Raw genomic sequence first — 21,811 nt, 5'->3', positions numbered from 1 at the left:
ATCGAGCCTCCTCTGCCGCCGGATCAAGACGTCGAGGCTTTTTTGGCGGATGTATGATCTTGCAATTTTGTAATTTTGATTTTTGCAAACATTCAACTCTGTATTTTGAATATTTTGATGTATATATTCCTGATTGTGGAGTTTATTTGTGGTATTCATGCTTTTATTTGTTGAGCCGTGGCTTCTCTCTTTTGAGGCTGCGGAATAATACTTGGAGGACGTGATTTTTCGATGTCACGCGCAGACGTCATCAAGGAAATTTGTACTTGAAATATTTTCAGCCTTTAGACCCCAGTAAGGGGGTCCGACTTGTAGATGTCCCGGTTACGGGTTACCTTAGTGGGAGACCTGGGATTTTCTTTTGAACTCAGGGACCCCAAACTGGGGGTCCGACTTATCGATGTCTCGGTTGGGTAGCGTCATAGTAAAAAACTTAGAATATTTTGAACAATAGGGACCCCAAACTGGGGGTCCGACTTATCGATGTCCCGGTTGGGAAACATCATTGTGAAAAACTTGGAATGTTTTGAACTCTAGGGACCCCAAACTGGGGGTCCGACTTATCGATGTCTCGGTTGGGAAACATCATTGTGAAAAACTTGGAATGTTTTGAACTCTAGGGACCCCAAACTGGGGGTCCGACTTATCGATGTCCCGGTTGGGAAACATCATTGTGAAAAACTTGGAATGTTTTGAACTCTAGGGACCCCAAACTGGGGGTCCGACTTATCGATGTCTCGGTTGGGAAACATCATTGTGAAAAACTTGGAATGTTTTGAACTCTAGGGACCCCAAACTGGGGGTCCGACTTATCGATGTCCCGGTTGGGAAACATCATCGTGAAAAACTTAGAATATTTTGAACTCTAGGGACCCCAAACTGGGGGTCCGACTTATCGATGCTACGAACAGATGGTGAATGCTTCAAATGATTTTTGGTTTTGGAACCCTATTCTAAGGGTCCGAATTATAGCAAGTTCGTTAGTGACAAAATAATTTGATGATGGGCCCCCTCTCAAGGGTCCGACTTATGGATATTATTGATTTAATAAGATTTGCAAAAGAATTTTACCAAACATTTGCGAACATAAGAGCCGGACAATCTGAAAATAGAACCTGTTTATTAATGATTGTTAAGGATACAAGCGATGATTGAAGTAATTTTGAATTACAACGCAATTATGTTGCGGAAGGACTGTAGTCGCGGATTGATGTTGCTAACACTGATACTAGTAACTGATTGCCCCTTGCAAATTTTATTAAATGAAGAATTTCTTTAAGTGGTCTCCATTCCATGGACGGGGTAGTTTTTTTCCTTTCATGTCTTCTAGTTCGAAAGTTCCTGGTTTGACGATGTGGGTGACTCTGAAAGGTCCGTCCCAGTTGGCCCCTAACTTTCCTTTCTCCACGATCTTTCCCGTAGCTTCTACTTTTCGGAGGACTAAATCAACAATTTGAATACGTCTGGTTTTGACATGACGGTTAAAGCTACGGATCATCTTTTGTTTTTGTGCTATTGATCTCAGCATTGCGTTTCCTCTTGTCTCTGGCAGCAGATCTAAGTTTACTCTTTTTCCTTCCTCATTTTTGTCGTGTGAGTAGTAAGTGACCCTTGTAGAGGGTATGCCTATTTCAACTGGGAGCACGGCTTCCGATCCGTATACTAAAGAGAAAGGTGTATGCCCCGTTGCGTCCTTGATGGTTGTTCGACTTGCCCATAAGACGCCTGGTAGTTCTTCATCCCAATTACCTTTGACCCCCTCTATCTTCTTCTTAATGCCATTCAGGATCTCTTTGTTTGCGGATTCTACTTGACCATTAGTTTGCGGCCTGGATACTGAACTGAATCTGATTTGAATGTTAAACTTGTTGCAGTACTCGATGGTGTTCTTGCTGACGAACTGCCTTCCGTTATCTGTTATGATCACCCGGGGGATGCCGTACCTTGTGATGATATTCCTCCATATAAACTGACAGACTTGTTTGTCCGTGATTGAACTAAGGGCTTCCGCATCCACATATTTTGTGAAATAATCAATGGCCACAATGATGAATTTGCGTTGCCCTTTTGCCGGAGGGAAGGGGCCAAGGAGGTCCATGCCCCATTTGTCGAAAGGCAGGACGGCTTGCATGGCGGTCAAGTAATTAGATGGCTTCCTTCCTATCTTTGAGTGGTACTGACATTCAGGACATCTTTTGATCAAATACTCCGCGTCTTCTCGGAGTGAGGGCCAATAATATCCACTTCTAAGGACTTTCCCAATGACAGTCCGTACTCCTTGGTGTATACCGCATCCCCCTTCGTGTATTTCGCGGAGGATATAGTTTCCTTCTTCAGGGGATACGCATTTCAGGAGGGGGTGTGTATATGACTTCTTGTAGAGCGTTCCTTCGTGGAGTTCGAACCATCTGGCTTTCTTCCGGAGCATTTTTGCCTGACATTCATCTTGGGAGCCATGACTTTTTGTATAGGTCCCCACAGACGGCGCCAAACTGTTTCGGTGTTGAAACGAGGAAGTGGGATACACTTGAAATACCTGGAGATAAGTAGAAGTGTGATCAAGAGAAGCGACTTATGATAGGAGGTGACCTGAACTCCTGCAACATAACACGTTAGCCTTGTCCGGGGGGTGATCTCCCGGAAAACCCCTCCGACGCTCAAGTCAGAACGTAGATCGGAAATTAACGAATGACAGATTATAGAATGAATGCGAGAAGGAAGGTCGGGATTAAGATTGCTTGTTCTAGTGCTAGTGGTTGGGAAGGCTGGAGGAAGTAGTGTAAGCAAGGATACTAGGAAAGCTGTTTTCCGATGTCCCTTCCCCTCTGATGGTTGTCCCTATTTATAATGTTGAAGGAGGAGGTTACTTCAGAGAGAAAAGGTGGAAGATCATGGGAGTAGTGGGAGTAATGGGAGGTGGACAGTTATTCACCTTGAAACAAGGAGAGCCAAGCATGACTGAAGAGTGGAAGGTGGTGGGCAGTTATTCACCTAAAAAAGGAGGATGGCCAAAGAAGATAGATGATAGGGAAGTTAAGTATTCTGAAGGTAAGATGCCATGAGCCTTCCAAGGAAGATGGGAAGTCCAGCAGAAAGCCCATTGACCAAAAGTCAAAGTCAATCCGGAAAGGTCAAGGGGTATTTTAGTAATATGATGCTTAATTAATAAATAAATAAATTAATTAAAAAACAGTACCATAACAAGAGTAAAATTGGTTCAATTATATTAACATGTGTTAATTTAGAAATTATATTATAATGTCAGTGGAAATCATAATTTTATTTGAAAATATAAAATTGACCCAATTCACGTGCTTGATGAATAAAAAAATATAAATTTGAATTTAAGCCAAATCCGACGTTATGTTAGAAGTAATTCTATTTTACGAATTGGAAAATAAATTACCCAAGTCTTTTATTCTGAAATTTAAAAACCACAAAAGTAGTTATTCATCTTCTTTCTTCCTCAACATAAACTTCATATAAGTAATTTTCTTGCTTGTTTATTTTATCTCTCCTCCATTAATATGAAACTTAAAAGTCTTCATTTATATTTCCATAGTTGAAACTCATTATTTGTTTCCAAAGATAGCCTTATAAAATTTTCCTTCCAAGGTCCATATGATATGTCAAGTGTTCATTTTTATGTAGAGCAGGCAACAATACAACATCGGCAGCTTTCTAACACTCATACTGTAAATCAGCAGTTTCGCTACTCTTATCATCCAAAAGGACAAAAAAAGTATGGGCTTTGCCAATGAACTTCACTATTGAGATCCGATACCTCATCTAAGATTACCGATGTTCTGGGGAAAGCTCTTAAGCTCTCCTATCCGAGCATTTTTTTATGTGTTTTGGCTTCAAAAACACTACCACAAATTATCAACTTTTCGAGATGGGGGTATCTTAGTACAACTACTCAATGAAAGATGGCACAGATTAGGCAAGCAAATAGCGATAGCTTCCAAATCGATAATGTCATCATCATCATCAAACTCCACATCCCAAAGCCGAAGAACTCTCAAATTCGACGACTTAAATATCATATAATATAACTTTGGCTGGGCTAATGTGAAGTTGCTAACATCAACAACTTCAAGACTTTCAGCTTTTTCACCAACATCAAGAGTTATAACACTAGAATCATTTACTGTTAAATGCTTCAAGGTCCTTTTCCCGACAAGCTTGAATAGATCCAGGGCACAATCTTTGAAGTGCATAGACTCAAGAGAGTCCGCCTCCAAAATGAACTTGTTCGAACTAATGGCTTCAGGGTAAGACTTAACTCTACACTTAGGTATACATTGCAATATCGGGATTAATAAGGGATAAAGTCTCAATCTTTGTGCACGCGGCTAGGAGAAGATTCAAGTTCAATGCTGAAATACTAACATAACTTAACGACAATGAAGTGAGGCAAGTAAACCTTTGGAAATTAAGTTCAACTCCTGTAATAGCATTGTGAGACAAAATCAACATCTCGAATCTGTGTCTCCCACAAATATCGAGAATGTAAAGACTAGGACTCGTCATAACATTGTAATAAAATGTTCTCAGACTTTTGCTAGATTACATAAGCCAAGCAGTAACAGCTGAAGCTGAAAACTCATAAACATCATCCATTAAGATTGTAAGCCATTGCAAACCAGTTGTTTGGAAAATAGTCTGTGTAATTAAAATCTCTAATCGACTAGTCAACAAATCGCGGTACACACGCCAATTATTGGAATTGAATGAGAGGGAATGGAGGTGTCTGCAAAACACATCCCTCCATTCCTAGCATGTTGCTAATGCCATCACTACATCCCTAGCAGCCACAAGGCAGGACATTATGTTTCCAACCACTTCATCTGGCAAATGTTCCATGGTCAAATTATGTATTTGTATCGATCAACCTCAAAACAACATTTAGGGTTCACTCTTTGCATAGTAAATAAAAGATTACTCATTTATGGTATCAGAAGCAAAAGCTCAGACCTAAGTTTCATCATTTACCAATTATGAAAGCTTACCAAAAATGGAGGAACAAACACCTGAAAGTAACCAAACTTAGTAATACTAAAAATAATGTCACCATGGAACAGTTCTTGCAACTCTTGCACAGATTAAACACAAACAAACCTGTCATGGAACCCAACAATAACCAAGACGTAAATCTGTCCAAGAAGCACAACCATAACAATTATACAAAATGGTCAAAACTCATGCATCTAGTAATTAGTGGCCGAGGGAGACTCAATCACATCATCGTCTGTCCACCGACCAAAACCAACCAAGATTACATGAAACGGGCCCAATTTGATTCAATTGTAATTTCTTGGATTCTTGAAAATGTTGAACTAGAATTTAGTCAACCAATTCCTTGACTATTGAAGAACAAAGGATTTATGGAAAAGAATAGAGTCCTTATTTAGTAGTGGTCATGATGGATTGCAAATCTTTGATCTCATGAGCAAAGCCAACTCAACAAAACAAGGCAAAGGTTTAATCGAGATGTATTATGGGAAGCTAATGACCTTATGGAAAGAAATCGATTGTAGGGTACCAGATCCAATGAAATGTTCAGCTGACATTACTGTCTATAATGAAACTACGCAAAAAACTGGGTATATCTATTCATGGCCGATCTAAACAAAACATTTGATAAAGATCGGAGAGATCTCACTATTAGGGACATCTTACCATCCGCTGAAGAGGTTTATGCCACTGCTTCGAAGGGAAATTTCCCGTCGAGAAATCATGGGATTTGAAAAAATACCTCAAGAAGATATGACATCAATTGGTAGTGGTTTAGTAACAGCATAAAACTGGTCAGTCAAAACATCATTCCGGCGAGATGGTGACGAAATAGCAAATCTAAAATGTAGCCACTGTGGAGGGACTCGTCACACAAAAGAAGGATGTGTCAAACTAGTAGGGTATCCTGAATGGTGACCAAACACCAAGAAACAATTACTAAAGGAGACTATAAGATCAATAAATAAAGGAGAATGACGAGTTATTGAAGAAAATAGGATGAACTGCTATTTCTCTTAAAACTCATGAAGAATCAGGAGAAGAAATAGGGCAAGCCTCCAAGCCAGTGAACAGATCGAAGAACCAGGTATGATTAATTTTTCATATCTTACAAAAAAATTGCAAGAATTACTTGACACAAACCCTAAAACAAAAACCATCAATAAAAACATAAACCCTAAATGAAATCAAACATAATATCAAGAAAAATTAACCACACAAAACTTCACCTTAATAGAAAATGATCATATTCAGAACATACCCTATTTATCCAACCAAATTATCAATAGAAAAACAAATTTTAATCCTTTGAATATATGCATTTCTTTCAGCCAATCAAGAACAACCAAACCCCAAAATTCTAGCAATGGCAATTGGCAAATTGACATATTATTTAACTAACTGCATAGTCTTCCAACAAAATGTAGATCCAAACTTTGAAGAATTACTAATATCAAAGCTTTTTATAATAGATCAACAAGTGGGCAACAAATCAAAAAAAAAAAATTTTAAGAGAAATCAATGAAAAAACCCCATGATGAATAATGGTTAAAGAATCAGAAAACTAGCTAGGGAATTGAACCATACCCAGTTGAGAAAAGTGCGAAATACGGGACCCAGATGAGCCTCTGAAATCTTTGTTCGCCGATCGGTGAAAAAATTCTAAAATTATGTTGATTGAATTAAAAATTATTGAAGGGAAAATCACACTTAGGGGATTTGTGAACTAAGTGATTATTTGTGAAATAAATGTTTATAGGATGTGTTTACAAATTGGTAAATAAAAGTGAATAAAATATAATTACGGAATTTAAAGTAGATTCAACAAATTTATTTGTTTACGAAGTTTATCATTAATAACTAATCTACGCCTAAAGTTATCCAACTTTTAGGATTTTAATAGCTTCACTTATGTGTCTAATATACATACTAATTTAAGAAAAGGTACACTTTGCATTGTCGTAGTTGTATTGACCTAAGCTTAACTGTAATTGTTTTGTTTGGGATTTGTGATCCGCTTTTATGGGATTACGTTTTGAGATTGATTTTTTTTGGGTGACAGATCCGCAGTGACCTAACTTACGTAATCGTTTATGCTTTGCGCAGGAGGAAAATTTTTCGAAGTTCGAACTATCTACTAAATATGCCTATGAATTAATTACTTTTACATGTAAATACAAAGAGATAAAAAAACATTGTGTGATAATTGATAAATATGCAATTCTTCCTTCTTCATCCTTTACAAAATAGTTGCTGTTATTTCATTCCTGATACATTTCTAAACGAAGTAAATTATAAATATTAAATTGACAAAAACCATACTTCTGTAGTTATTACACATTTGTTATCAGTTTAATTAAGCTTCAAGTCTTCAGATTGTACGGCATAGAGCAAGAAACAAGCCAGCTAGTTTCCTAGAATAAGTCCTTTAATTGGAGCTTCATAAACTGGTGCTGGGGTATAGTCTCGCAGATTGTATGGTGGACGCGGGCCATAGGTGGGAGACTTGTTTGTTAGAGGTGGATGTGACGGAGTAGTGGAGATGGTAGACTCATGATCTGACGGTGGTGGTGGAGCTAGAGGCGGTGGTGGAGACGAAGGTGGAGGGGAGCTTGGAATTTGGGCGTCCGGTGGTGGACTGTATAAAGGGGCTGGACTATACAACGGTTTTTTGATTAATGGCTTCTTATATATAGGCATTGGTGTATGATATGGTCTCGTGTGCATCGAGTATGGATGGTTGTACATGGGTATCTTGTAGATTGGCTTAGGAATCACTATTTTCGGTTTTGGATAGGACTCTGGAGTGCCGCGGGGTAGTTGAGGTATCGGATGAACACCCTGATGATCTGTTTGATCTGTTGGTTTGTTGTCATCAGTTTTAGGACTGTTTGCTGGCTGATCTTCTGGAGTGTTGTGGTCACGTTTCGGGTTATAGCCTAAATCAGCGCGAGCTGAACAAATAACGAGCAGTGACAGAAGTATTGAAGATACGAAACAAGACTTATAGAGAGCCATTATTGTTGATCTTATTAAGGAACTGTAAGTTTTAGGTACAAGAATAATGTTGTGTATAGGATTTATATGGGAGTGTCCTAATTGAAAGGAGTTAAAATAGTGGGAATGGAGCAACAAGGTTGTGGGTTTCACACCCCTGCAATGAAGCAGGGGTATTAGAAACTCATAGGAGATTTTGTAGTTATGAATGTGATGGTAATGTCTAATGATTAATTGGGAATATTAAATTAGAATTGTAGTAAATCTTGGGGTTGTGTTTGCAAGCAAGAAGTTTGTGGTTTTCACACTCATGTAATGAATCAGACATAGTAGGAAGTCATGAGAGATTCTCAGTGAAAATTTTTTGGTGTGACTAACTAAAATAAGTAATCAAAATGTTTGGAGAAGAATGCTTCACATAAATGCAATTTGAGTGAGTTTAGTAATTAGAGGTGTTCAACGGGTCGGGCCCATATTTTGAGTCCTTACCCGTTTTAAGAGGGATTTAAACGACGTTAAATATCGTTATGATGTGTAAAAAACGATGTTAAATATTTTTTTGTCTATGTGCCGGAAAATAGGTGAATAAGTAATTGTTTCGACCGGATTTCCAAAATGAGACGTCCGTTTTTTGAAAAAATATCGTGTTGATGGGTAAAAACGACGTTAAGTGCCACAACACAAGGCTACCATTGGTAATTAGAAAAGTCAAAGTTGATTAGGGATAATCAACAAAAGTCAAAAGTGATTAGTAATGGTCAATGACATCTAGGCTTGTCAAAGGTCATTTGAGAATGTCAACAGTCACTTGGCCTGAATGGTGTAGACTTTGATACTTTGGTGACTGTAATTCGCAATAACTAAAATTTAAGGCTGTAATTCGCAAAAGCCCTAAATTTAAAGGATATAATTATCAAATTATTCTATATTTTATTATTTTCATTTTATTCTTTCATGAAAACTTAAAATAATTACTTAAAACATTAATTATTTTCAATTTTCATGTTAGATTCTCTTAAAAAACAAAAAAAAATAGATAATAAAAAGAATTTGTTGATTTTTATATACAACCTTTAGGGTTGTAAATATCATTATCCATTTAATTATTATAAATTGAACAATGGAGATTATGGAGTAATATTTAATAAAAATAAAAACGGCCCAAATCGGGTTGGGCTAGACTTTCAAAGAATTTTTTAATTTTTATATACAATTCGACCAATATTTATTTAAGCCTAACTAGGCCTATATCCAGCCCATTAAACATCCATAGTCATGACATAAATTCAATTTGAGGGTGTTTGCTAGACCTTGGATCAAACACACTTAGATTCGATGTCATATTTTATTTATTGCAAGTGTACGGTGAGGTGGTTGTATATAAGGATGTTAAGGCTAATGTGATACTCCCTCCTATTCAGTTTATGTGTCACATTTTTTTTATAGTCAAATCATCTTAATTGTTCAGTTTTTATTTTTGGTATGGGTTTTGACTTTTATGCCCTTAGTAGTTTTATCCTATTTTCAATTATACCCTTCATTACCCATACTAATTTTCCTCCCTTATATAAAAACCCATAAAACCATTCTCTTTCCTATCCTTATGGTCCCACTTTTAACTCTCCTTAAAATCCGTGAAATGCCAAATGGGACTCTTAAGGTGAATAGGAGGGAATCTACTTGTTATGCATGAATTTAACTAAATGTGATGCTGGAAGGTCTAAACAACTAATAATTTATAAACAAATTTTAATAATAAGAAAGACTACATATTAGGAATCACCACAATTACACATGGATATCAATTTATACTTACTATTCACAAATATTGGCTCGTACACATATTAAATAAGATTTAGTCAATTTCATATAGCTATCTTATTCTTAGACTATTATATTAAGACCTAATTAATTTTAATCTCATATTATCGTCTTTTTGACCGACTTGATAAAAGTTTAACATAAAATTTATTTCAAGACTAAGTTAATCTTAATCTCATAATATCGTCTTATAAATTAAGTTAACAAAGAATATCAATCTAAGATTAACTAATCACATACTTAATTATAGACCCATAGTTCACAACAAGAAAGTTTTAAAAGTACCAATATATAAATACCAATCCACAAATATGGAGCTCAAAAATCCTTTACTCTACTCTAAAAAAAGAAATTAAGAACACCAATTAAAATATAAAAACAAATATTAATATAAAAACTCATTTAGAAAGTTTCTTAAAAGAAACATCTCAAGGTTCCAGGGGTATCTAGCAAACACACACATAATCTATATAGCATTTAAGGATCGTCATCCCTCCAAAACAAAATACAACTTGAAAGATTTTCACCGGTCGACTGCATCTCTTTTGTTTTTGTAAATGAACACTAGAGTATTTCACTGGTCATTGGGCATTTAATTTGTCCTCTAAATCTTGTTAAATAGATCTATTAACCTAGTTGTTTCAATCCTCTTTAGGACTATCGATAAGTCAATTCATATACAAACCTCTTTCTTTAGCTTCGTTTTCTTCAAAGCTCACTTTAGCTCTAATTTTTGCATTTTTCGCATAAGTTATCTATTTTCATCTATGGGAGTGATTGTTGTTATTTGTTGAATTATTAATCAAAATTCCATTTTTATCGATCTTGAATGCAGGGGCGGTTCTAGATCCATTTCAGGTGTCTGACCACCTAGGATCTCTAGAAAACAGGGGGCCTCATATATAATTAGACTCCTTATATATAGTTCATCAGTCAAATGTAGCTCATTTGATGATGTGGCTTTCTATAATATTGTTGGTTGGAGTTCAAAATCTACTAATGTTAATTTTTTGCGAAAATTTTTATCCCTATTCTACCATTGATAGTTGACAAAGGGCGTCAATTTACTAAACATCAAAACTAAATAGGACTCATTCAAAAAAAAAATAATAGGACTATTAAAAAGAGTCATGAAAAATAGTTTAAACGAAAAAAATAGTTTTTGTCATGAAAAATATAATTGACTTACATAAAAATAATCACAATTTAAATCATATTAGAATTTAAGCATTGCATTTAAGTACCAATTGTATAAATAACAAAAAAATCCTAATAAAACTATATTATGTTTTAACAATCTCAAAATATCCAATACACTAAATACTACTTATTTAATGAATAAAATAAAAAAGATTTTATAAATTATTGAAAAAAAAAGAAATAATACATATGATATTCTAATATATTAAATAATGTGAGTAATAAAGTCAAAGATAAAAAAAGAATTCATACAAATAAAGACATCGTCATTGATTGTTTGAACGAAAATTTTTGTTGATGTTGTAACACGTAAGCAATTTTAAATGGTGATGATGTCAGTAATATTTTGTTTTAGTAATAGTCATAGACTATCTTAAATTTGAAATGCTAATGTGTTAAAGACACTATATTAAAACCCAACTCAGATCAGATCCTACGTGAGTCCAATTTGTTGAGTACTTGAGATATAATGGTTTCCGTTCTAATTCCAAAACATGGTTATGGTCTCAGTTTACAGTTTTAACATTAAATGCAACACTAATCTTATGATTTGGATCAAATTAATTGATAAAAAATAAATTTGATTTTAGGTTAGGTTTTAAAATAGTATATATTTGAATCTGAATTTCAGATATTTTATTAGATTACCCAACGTAAATGGGCTTTCTAAATACCGTATAAGATGGAATCCCATATCCATTTTCCAGTTTTAAATGCTAGTGAATAAAGTACTCTCCAATTTCGCACTAATACTAATTCGGCCGTATATTATTACTTCTTTGCGTACAAACTATACTTCCTCTAATTTTATTATTAAGACATTATACTTTACCATTTTGCGTGACAATTTATGAAAGAATAATGTGTGTAATAAGTCTTGAATTCCAAACTCATTACTTAATTATTATACTTCTAACCGTTAGATTATTTCTTTAAGAAAATTAATTTTTAACATTTATCAACAACCGACACAGTAATTAATAATTTCTTAAAATAAATTTATCAAAAGCTTGTAGCCTTTAATTTATTTTTATAGTTTTGTTGAACGTTTGAACTTGTAATCTTTTAATACGAATAAGAAACACTCAGACCTCTTTGGCTTGCATTGAGATGTATAACTATTTCTAAAGATTACAATATTATAACTTATGCACAAATATTTCTCGTTTATTTTACTAACTCTCATAAAATTAGTTTGTAATCTGAACAATGGAAGAATTGCAAACAAAGACTTTGAAATCCTTGACATTTCTGACCAAAGATACTTGGAATGTAGAGTTGATGCAATGGCATACCTCAAAGCAGAAAGCCTTGTTCATGCTTAATGCAGGATGAAAATTCAACATATACCAAACAAGCAAAAACATTAGTGTATCTAAAATACCACATACACGAGAATTTAAAATCTAAATATTACTTATAGAACATCCCAAAAAACTTTAGAATAAACTTAAAAATAGATTTGAAAGTATACCCACATTGTTGCGCTAAGTATACAACATAAATGATTAAACTTAAGATGTCAAGATTTTACAACTGTACGCAAATATAATTCTACAGTCCTTCGCATCACCTCCTAGACGCAACTTTGGGGGGAACCTGTAAGAGAAAGAGCCATGATATAAAATACGCTCACTAGTCACTACTATGCATCCAACTAATGAGGTACAACAGGAATAGTAGTGGGAAATCTGCTGTGACAAGTTTTGTGACGTAATTGCTACGCTTTTAGTCGCACACTGCTAAAAGCGCTCGTGGCTCAATGGATAGAGCATCTGCATGTAGAGAAGAAGATTTGGGATTCGACCCCTACCGGGCGTAGGTACTAGCTGGGGATTTCTTGATTACGCGTATCCCTCTTTACTCCCTCATTGGAGGTACCGGGTATGGTATGTCCATCTCTTTCAAGAAAAAGAAAAACCCGTCACCCAGATCCTGCCTTGTGTGAGATATTGAGATGGTCCTTTACCTTTTACCTGTCTATTAGTCGCACACTAAACCATCAAATTCCATTGGCTAATCATTGTTGGAAATATTAAAGAAAACAAGTACGGTAGAGTGGTAAATGTTAAACTTAAAACTACTATATTGCTTAACTAAAAAACTAGTCTATTTATAGCTTACAAAATCATAAAAAAACTATCTTAATCGTAGAAAACTAACTCTGGAAAATAAGTAAACATAATTTTACTAACTTCTAAATTTCTAACACCTAACTAAAATAACTAACTCTTAAATAATTAGATATTTTAATTTTAAATCAAACCTCAAACAAACATAATCAAATGCCTACATGTTCAAAAGTCATTCCTCTCAAAAATAATGCATGAATCTCGCATAGGTGGTTATTGTGTCAAACAATGATCAATGTTGGTTAAAAGGAAAAGTGGTTATTTTTTGACGACTTTTATCTAAGCTTGCTATAAACTTATTTTTAAAAGAGAAAATTATTTAAAACTACCTTTTCTATACACTAGTTTGCAAAAAACTACCTTATATAAATTTTTTTGTAAAAAACTACCTTATATAATACATTTCTTTGCGAAAGACTACCCTTTAACGTTTTCTTAGGGTTTGACCGTTGAAAGTAACGGTTGACCATCACGTGCAAGTCACGTGATGTTTTAAGCCTTTCCTTCTTCTTCATTTCTGCGATTTCATTCCAAAATTGAAACTAAACGCTTCTCCTTCCTTCTTCAATCGAAAAAATCATCTCTCTAAGTTCTTGAATTCGCTGCTCTGTTCCTTGCGACATCTTGTTGGTGAAGCTTCTAACATTTAGAGGTATGTAGTACTACTCAATTACGGTTCTTTTCTTCATTGTTTTTTTTATCTTTAAAATTGAATTCCTTCTTCAAATCTGCTTCGTTTTGGCTGCGGTTTTTTATATTGAATTCCATGAAGTTATATTGAAATCAGTTCATGAATGCAGCAAGCATTGGTGCAAGTTGCATTGTCTTGAATCAGTGCTGAAAATGTGTTTACAGCAAACACAGCAAACACATTTTATGTTTGGGTGCTTCAAACACAGCAAACATACCAAAACAAGAGACACAAGTTCCAAGCAACAAATCCATCATGATACACAACAAACATACCAAAAACAGCAAACATACCAGCTCATACACAATATCATACACACCAAACAGATCATACACAGCAAGCAGAACACAATACCTGCAAAGAAATGTAGTGGAAAAAATAAAACTTAATTCATTCATTCAACATGATCATGTTACAATTGATGTGTGTATTTTATACATTATTTTCTACCATGCCCCCATTGTATTTTCATAGCATTTCTCGCGTATTTTGCTCAATTTTCTATTGGTTTTTATGCTTGGTTGGAGTGTTTGTTTCTTATCTATTTTGTAGGTACAAAGCTCTAATTATACTAGGAGTCGACTCTTGGAGCGAGATTTGCAAGTTGGAAGGTCATAAGCTACTCAAAGGTCATTTTTGTGCTGACCAGGTCTCATACCCGGGTGGGTTTCCTCATACCCGGCCGGGTGAGCCTCTCATACCCGGGTGGGTTTCCACATACCCGACCGGGTTTGCACTTGATACTTAGAAGAATTTGAAGACGCTATTTGGAGGAAAAAGTTGCCACACGCACCCGGCCGGGTTTCCACATACCCGGCCGGGTGAGCCTCTCATACCCGGGCGGGTTTCCACATACCCGGCCGGGGGAGACTCTCATACCCGGGTGGGTTTCCACATACCCGGCCAGGCTTCCATTGAAGATTAAAATGCTTTGCTGCGTACCCGGGCGGGTTTCCACATACCCGGCCGGGTCAAGCAGTTATTTTTTTTTGTAACTTCCCATATCCTCCGATCTCTTTTAAGGGGGATATAAATAGCTTTTGAGAAGAATTTTTGAGACAGTTTTTTTCTCTGTTTTGAGGGTTTGATATTGAAGAGATTTCTTATATTACTTGCCATGGGGGATTGTTAATCAACACTTGAACATTGTAATTTTAATTATATTGAAGGTATTAGTTTCAATTCTAATCTCTTGTTCTTGTTTATCATTGTTATCTTTGAATGTTTGTTTCTCCATTAAATTTGAATTTGATTTTCTCCATGAATTTAATTGTTGAATCTCTTGTTAGTTTTAATATGCTTAGTGAGTAGTTTTATTTCTAGGGCTTGGTGAAACTATGCAAAAGGTCATGATTCTTTTTTGATTTTAGGATTTAAATTTGGTTTGTCTAGGCGTTTCAATTGATGGGATTTGTATTGATTGCATGTTTGGCCAATTTGCAAGTTTTATTCGCTCAATTCTATAAGCGAGAGTTGCGAGTTTGAGTGAACGATTTCCTTCTTTGAACAATTAAGCTTTAATCGCGATAGCTTGTTTTATTGTTTGATTGTCGAATTTGTTTGCGAGAGCAACATCTTCCTTCGCCTATATTCATTCCTATCCCAATTGTTGTTCATGAATCATGATCGATGCATAGTGAATCCTTTTAGCCCTAGGTTTTTAATTATTGAATTTTATTCATCTCTTGTTTTTACGTTCTACTTAGATAAACAAAAATCCAACATTTGATTGTTAGCAATAGTGAACTTGGTTCAAATTGTGACTTTATTTGTCCTTCCACAGTGGTTCGACCCTACTTTCCCAACTATACTAGTTAGGTGAATTAGGAATTATTTTTGGTAGTAAAACGACCTATCAACAATATCCAAATCCATGTTACAATTACTCTTAACTAGGTCCTAAACTTCAATTAGTACCCTTGATTAATACAAGAAACACCAACAGAAAACAAAACAAAAACCCTAATACAAAGCTTTTAATCTGATTTCCATGCTCCCTCTCATTCAACCATCTCTTCTTAATCATTTTAATTTCTGAAAATGCTTGTTCCTTTTCATGTTCCAAGCAACAAATCCTTGATGTCAAAACCCTTATTTCGGTTGCCAATTGTCGCTTCTCCTCCACAAGTTTGTTAGTGACTTCTCTTTGCCAAACAGTCATTTCAGGTTGATCAACCCATTTAAACTTTTTGCATCCCCTCCAATTTGTTTCAGGATCATAAAATACGCAAGTCTTGAACCTTCTTCCGGGATTTTCCTTGGTCCAAGAAACCCTCCTTGCAAAGGGAACTCCACAGCCACAATTTTCAGATTTCGAATTTTCGCTACAAGAAGAAGAAGACATTCCAAATTAATTGCAAAAAAATTGGCTTCCTTTACTGACTTACTGATTCGAAATCAAGGAGAAAGAAAGAAGGGAGAAACGAGAAAGAAGAACAATGAATTTGGGTTTTCGAAGAAAAAATCAGCAGCTCATGAATTAGGGATTGAAGAAAGCAGAAGAAGAAGGGTTTAAAAGGGTTAAAACATCACGTGACTTGCACGTGATGGTCAACCGTTACTTTCAACGGTCAAACCCTAAGAAAACGTTAAAAGGTAGTCTTTCGCAAAGAAATGTATTATATAAGGTAGTTTTTTGCAAAAAAATTTATATAAGGTAGTTTTTTGCAAACTAGTGTATAAAAAAGATAGTTTTAAATAATTTTCTCTTTTTAAAATTATTTTCATCTCTGGCTTAATTTGTCTTTTCTTTGATAGTTCAAAATAAAACATGTTACCTCATAGTCTACTCAAATGTGCTATTTCATTTGGCACCCATTGTTCACATATGTTTAACAAAAATTCCAAAAATTACTAATGAATCACCGTAATTTGTAAATCCGCATAAAAAAATGAAGAAATGTTAAAAAAATAAACAAAATTAAAAAAGATAATTTAAAATAATAGCACTTTCACCCTATCAAATCCCCTACTACATAAAGATAGTTTGTTAACCTCACAAATAACTATTATTTACTAAGACCTTCTATATATTAGAGGTCTCATTTCATTATTTGATAGTTTTACGTTTTGATTAATTTATACTCTAACAAGATATAACTATTTATATAATTGTCGGTATTTTAAATTAGCACATTTTTCTTACTTTTTCTTACTCACATATTCTTTGTGATCCATAGGTCCTTTTGACTATTTCTCAACTACAAATGAAAATTAGATATTTGGTTAGAACTTAAAAGTATTCAAAATAAAAAACAAAACCTTAGCTTGTAGTAGAAGTATTTATAGAAAGCTCTAAACAATAATGATTATTTACAAATAATCAAAAAAAATTAAAATACATAACATTAAATTATACAAAATAAAAAAATAAAATGAAAATTTAAAGGTCTACCTATAAAATAGAGACACATAAAAATAATTTTATTACTTTCTAAACTAACCCTTGTATTTATATTCAATTAACGCAACATAAAATGCTACAGCAATACATACATCAAAGTGTTTTTCCGACAAACAAGGTGCACGAAAGAAGGCTGTCTACTGTTTGCTAACTTTTTAAAAAAACTTGCATCAAACATATTTCTGTATAATCCAATGTATTTATCGGATCATCTATATTTAAAGTTATACGTGATTAAAAATTATAAAAATTTGATATTATGAAAATATGCGACGTGACGTATAAAACAACATCCCACATAATTTTTTTTTCTCATATAATAACCAAAATATGTAAATTAACAAAGAATAATAAATACTGCAAAATTTAATTTGGTATAACTAATATGAAAGTACTTCGACAATTGCGCCGGCGCACATGCATGCACGACGCTAACTTCCATTATAATTTAGGGGCCGTTTGGTTCGCACAAGGGAATCGGAATGGAATCAGGAAAGGGAATGAAGGAGAAAGGAATGGATTCCCCTAATTTAGCCTAGTTGTTTGGTTGTGTTCAGGAAACGGAATGAACTGCTGAATGATTCCCTTTGTGACTGTTTGGTTCAAGCTAAGGAATCAAAATTTGATTTTTTAAATTCTTTTATATTTTCTCCAAAAATAAGTAGTTGTTATATGATAAACTTGAAAAAATTATTTTTTGAAAAAACATAACTCTAAATAATAACAACGTAGCTCGATTAATTACATATAATGACTTGTTTGTAGATCAAAATACATACGAAAAGTGTTCTAGTCCTTTTCAAAATCATTCATGGAACCACAACATTAGATCTAAGCATTACTATTTTCTCCAAGAAGACTCTTAACATAATCACTTTTCAAAGCGTCGGGACACTTTGAAAATATGAGGAGCTTGTTTGGTTGTGAGGTTAGAATGTTAGCCATTTCAAAAACTTGGTTAGGAGTTACACCTTCTAAATTAAAAGATAGTAGTTCCTCTAACACTTTCTCAGTCTGTTCAACTACTTTTTGCTCACGATCATCAGTGCGGGCCATCACATTTGCCATAGTTGAAAGATGAACATTCATGTCTTTCATGAATGCTTGTAAGCTAGCCAACTCATTAGAACTACCTTCACCAGCATTTCCTCTCTTACTTCTTTTATTAGAAGTTTTTTCAGTCTTTATTTTTTTAGCAGGAGGAGAACTAACAGTTTGAGTGGCATTACCACTAGCATCAATTCCCTCATCATCACTTGAATCAAGTGTAACTGCTGGAGGGGCAACGTTTTGCAAATTCTGTATTGCTTCAACATAATCTTCAGCTGGTTTTCCGGTAGCGTAATCCTTGCCGTAAACATTCATTAGTTCATGAAAGTGCGGAAATGAAACTCCAAACAGGTTTTTGCAATTCGGATGATTCTGAACCAAACATTCAAATGTACAACATCATCAAACAATCTCAAACATAATTGAACCATACTGTTCAAAGTAAACAATGTCAAATGTACAAAGGTTGGCATACCTTGCAATACTCGTCATAAACAGCCCGATCTACAGAAATCATTTTTTTTTCATCATCCCAGACGAATCCACTTGTATTTAACATTTGAGAAATAGCCCTAAACTTGGCTACAAGTGTCTTAAGTCGAGAATCAATGTGTGGCAGAGCCTTCAAACCACAACCAGGAAGAGCCTTACCTATGAGCTCCTCTAAGCGAACCATGTAGCCGCTTCTAAATCCATTTTCACACCTCCAGTGAGGATCAACAGCTAACTCTGACAAGGCTTCCACAAGAGCCTTATCTTCTTGGGCAGTCCAAAATCGTTTGTTTTTTCCCCTTCCACCTCCACTAGCACTACTTTCATCCATCCTCTATAACATTCAATACAAATAAACAAAATTGAACTATACTGATCATAGTAAACAAAATTGCATGTATATAAAAATGGAATGAACCAACAAATATTCAATACAAGAAATAAACATACAAGTCTGAAATTCAAATACAAGAAATGGAGGTTTTAAATAAAAATGAATAACATCACAAAGTAAGTCTGCGTTGTCTAGCCCTCCAATCATTGAACATATATTGGGCCATTGTATTTCGGAAATTCGTCCATGGATCGGTTACAGCAATGGAGGTTATGTACTCCACATCATCTTCCTCATTAACATCACCATCATTATCATTACCATCATTATCATCACTATCATTTTCCTCAAACAAGTCCTCATCATCAAATTCTGCAAGCATGTATCTCTTTACCAAATTATGTAATAAAGCACAAGCAAGTACAATTCGACCATGTGTTTGTAAACTAAACCAAGAAGGACTTCTAAGAATCCCCCATCTTCCCTTGAGTAATCCAAAGCATCTCTCAATCACATTTCTAGCTTTTGCAGGCCTTAAGTTGAAATATTCTTCGGCGGTTTGGGGTTGTCGGGGGCCATTATTCCATTCTCTAAGATGATAAAGATGCCCTCTATAGGGTGCAAGGAATCCTTCTCCATTAGTATATCCTCCATCACATAGATAATAACAACCTTGACAAATTAAAAAAAAAATATTACTCTCTTACTAAGTTAATCTCAAATAAAATCTAGTACGTCAATCAAATTACCTTTTGGAACTTTCAACCCATTAGGCCTAGAAATAGCATCTCGAAGAATCCGACCATCGTGTGCCGACCCCTCCCAACCAGGTAAGACATATATAAATTCCATCTCGGGTGAACATACTCCTAATACATTCATAGCAAGGGTACCTTTTCTAGTCCGATATTTGGATCGATCATCACAAGGAACATTCACTAGAATCATTGTACCATCAAGGGCACCTAATGAGTTCTACAAAACAAACAATATCACTTTAAATTATGTAATAGTCTCTCTATTTTATCTCAAATTAAAGTGTTGGTTTTTATTTACCTTGAAATATTTCCATCTTTCATCGTTGCAATCCTCTTGTATTGGTGTTGGTTTCTTAAGAAGAATAGCATGTAACTTTAAGATTGCTAACAAACAAGCATGAAATTGTCTACTAATAGTTTCTCCACTTCTATAAAAATGTGCACCCATCATTCTATTTTTCTTATGGTGAGCTAATGTGTACAAGAAACCCGCAACCATCTCTTCCAAACATGTGTTTCTTGTTTCATTTAATCCACCAATATCTCTAACCATCTCTAAAAGTACACCAAATGTGTATCGATTTATACGAAAATAGTTCCTACACAAAGTGTCACTTTCTCTAATCATTCTATTCAAGTTGTGCAATCTCATTTTTCTCCTAGTTTTTTTTATCAAGCTTAACATAATGGGAATCGTATATAGTTTTTCTCATCGAGTACAACATCAAATGTAGCAACACAACACAATTAATCATAGTAATTATGAACCGAATACAGTCCCAATTTCTCTTCCTTTTCAAAGAAGTACCAATGCTAGCCATTTTCTGTAGAAATGAACATCAATAAGAACATCAATAACAACTATGTAGAACAACCCAAAAAAGGCAAAAAGGCGATATTTACCCATCAAAATACAATCAAGCAACAAAACTATGTAGAAGAACTTCAACTCAATTACAATTAATCCAAACATGGAAATATACTCCATCAAGCTATGTACAAGAACTTCAACTCAATTACACAAATTGGAAAGCACCTTATTCTAAACATGGAATTGCTCCATGAAGCTGCCCAGATGAAGCAACAGCCCTGACATTATACTCCATCAAGAACATCAAGAACATCAATAGCAAAATGGAAATATACCCATAAAATTACCCAACACATACTGCATCCATAAACTATCCTACAGTTACAAGCAATATACCCACAAAATTACCCTTTCTTTGAAGCAACAAGAAATGGCATCAACAACAAATAGCAGCAACAAGAAAATAAGCAACAAGAAATTGGCTAATCGAAATGAACAAACAAGAATTTGGTTAATAAGGAAAGCAAATCAGTGGGTTTACCTGCGAATTGAAGCAGTCAAATTGAATCCTTCAAGATGAAGCAGTCAAGCGAATTGAAGCAATAACAATTTGGCTAATCGAGATGAAGATGAAGCATTCGTGAGGAAAGTCGAAGAAATCAGTCGTGAGGAAAGTCGAACAAAGCAGTCGTCAGGAAAGTCGAACAAAGCAGTCGTGAGGAAAGTCGAACAATGGCCACTGAAATCGAACAATGGCGACAGTATTAGAAGAGAAAAGAGATTCAAATCAGCAATAGTAGAAGATATAACTTACATTTGACAATGGCGGCAGGAAAGTCGAGATTGAGGAGAAGAAAGCTACGAACAATGGCGGCCGGCCGTCGTGAGGAACAGAGGAAAGCTAGAGGGAGGAGGCGGACGGGTGTGATTAGGGTTTGAGAGGAAAGGTCACTGATGGGTAATGAAGGGGGAATGGAATGGAAAAGTGTAGGGGGGTTGGGGAATGAGGAAGCAGTAATTTTGGGTAATCCCAAAACTAAAAATGGGGAAAGGGTATGATTGAGAGTGGCAAACAAACAACAACAAAGGGAATCGGGTCTACCCAT

General features: G+C 34.9%; 4 protein-coding genes across 4 annotated transcripts; all 4 read right to left on the bottom strand.

The window, feature by feature from the left end:
• Positions 1-3,869: 3,869 nt before the first annotated feature.
• On the bottom strand, positions 3,870-5,573 carry LOC130813550 (F-box/LRR-repeat protein At1g67190-like). The gene is made up of 5 exons (XM_057679388.1): positions 5,517-5,573; positions 5,122-5,156; positions 4,574-4,753; positions 4,427-4,486; positions 3,870-4,287 (listed from the first exon to the last, which is right to left on the bottom strand). Exons 1-5 carry the CDS (start codon positions 5,571-5,573, stop codon positions 3,870-3,872), a joined length of 750 nt encoding a protein of 249 aa, XP_057535371.1.
• Positions 5,574-7,422: 1,849 nt separating this feature from the next.
• Positions 7,423-8,034, bottom strand: LOC130813549 (proline-rich protein 1-like). The gene has a single exon (XM_057679387.1). The coding sequence runs from the start codon at positions 8,032-8,034 to the stop codon at positions 7,423-7,425; it is 612 nt and encodes a 203-aa protein (XP_057535370.1).
• A 10,057-nt stretch (positions 8,035-18,091) lies between these two features.
• On the bottom strand, positions 18,092-19,256 carry LOC130813548 (uncharacterized). Its single transcript, XM_057679386.1, has 2 exons — positions 18,786-19,256; positions 18,092-18,682 (listed from the first exon to the last, which is right to left on the bottom strand). The coding sequence occupies exons 1-2, from the start codon at positions 19,131-19,133 to the stop codon at positions 18,092-18,094; spliced, it is 939 nt and encodes a 312-aa protein (XP_057535369.1). The 5' UTR covers positions 19,134-19,256.
• A 34-nt stretch (positions 19,257-19,290) lies between these two features.
• LOC130812588 (protein ALP1-like) lies at positions 19,291-20,048 on the bottom strand. The gene is made up of 2 exons (XM_057678104.1): positions 19,886-20,048; positions 19,291-19,808 (listed from the first exon to the last, which is right to left on the bottom strand). Exons 1-2 carry the CDS (start codon positions 20,016-20,018, stop codon positions 19,306-19,308), a joined length of 636 nt encoding a protein of 211 aa, XP_057534087.1. The 5' UTR covers positions 20,019-20,048; the 3' UTR covers positions 19,291-19,305.
• Positions 20,049-21,811: the final 1,763 nt, after the last annotated feature.

Source organism: Amaranthus tricolor, chromosome 5 (assembly GCF_026212465.1).
Source record: "Amaranthus tricolor cultivar Red isolate AtriRed21 chromosome 5, ASM2621246v1, whole genome shotgun sequence".
NCBI classification, from domain to species: Eukaryota; Viridiplantae; Streptophyta; class Magnoliopsida; order Caryophyllales; family Amaranthaceae; genus Amaranthus; species Amaranthus tricolor.
The sequence above is the reverse complement of the archived record's forward strand: the minus strand, read 5'-3'. Positions and strand labels throughout refer to the sequence as shown.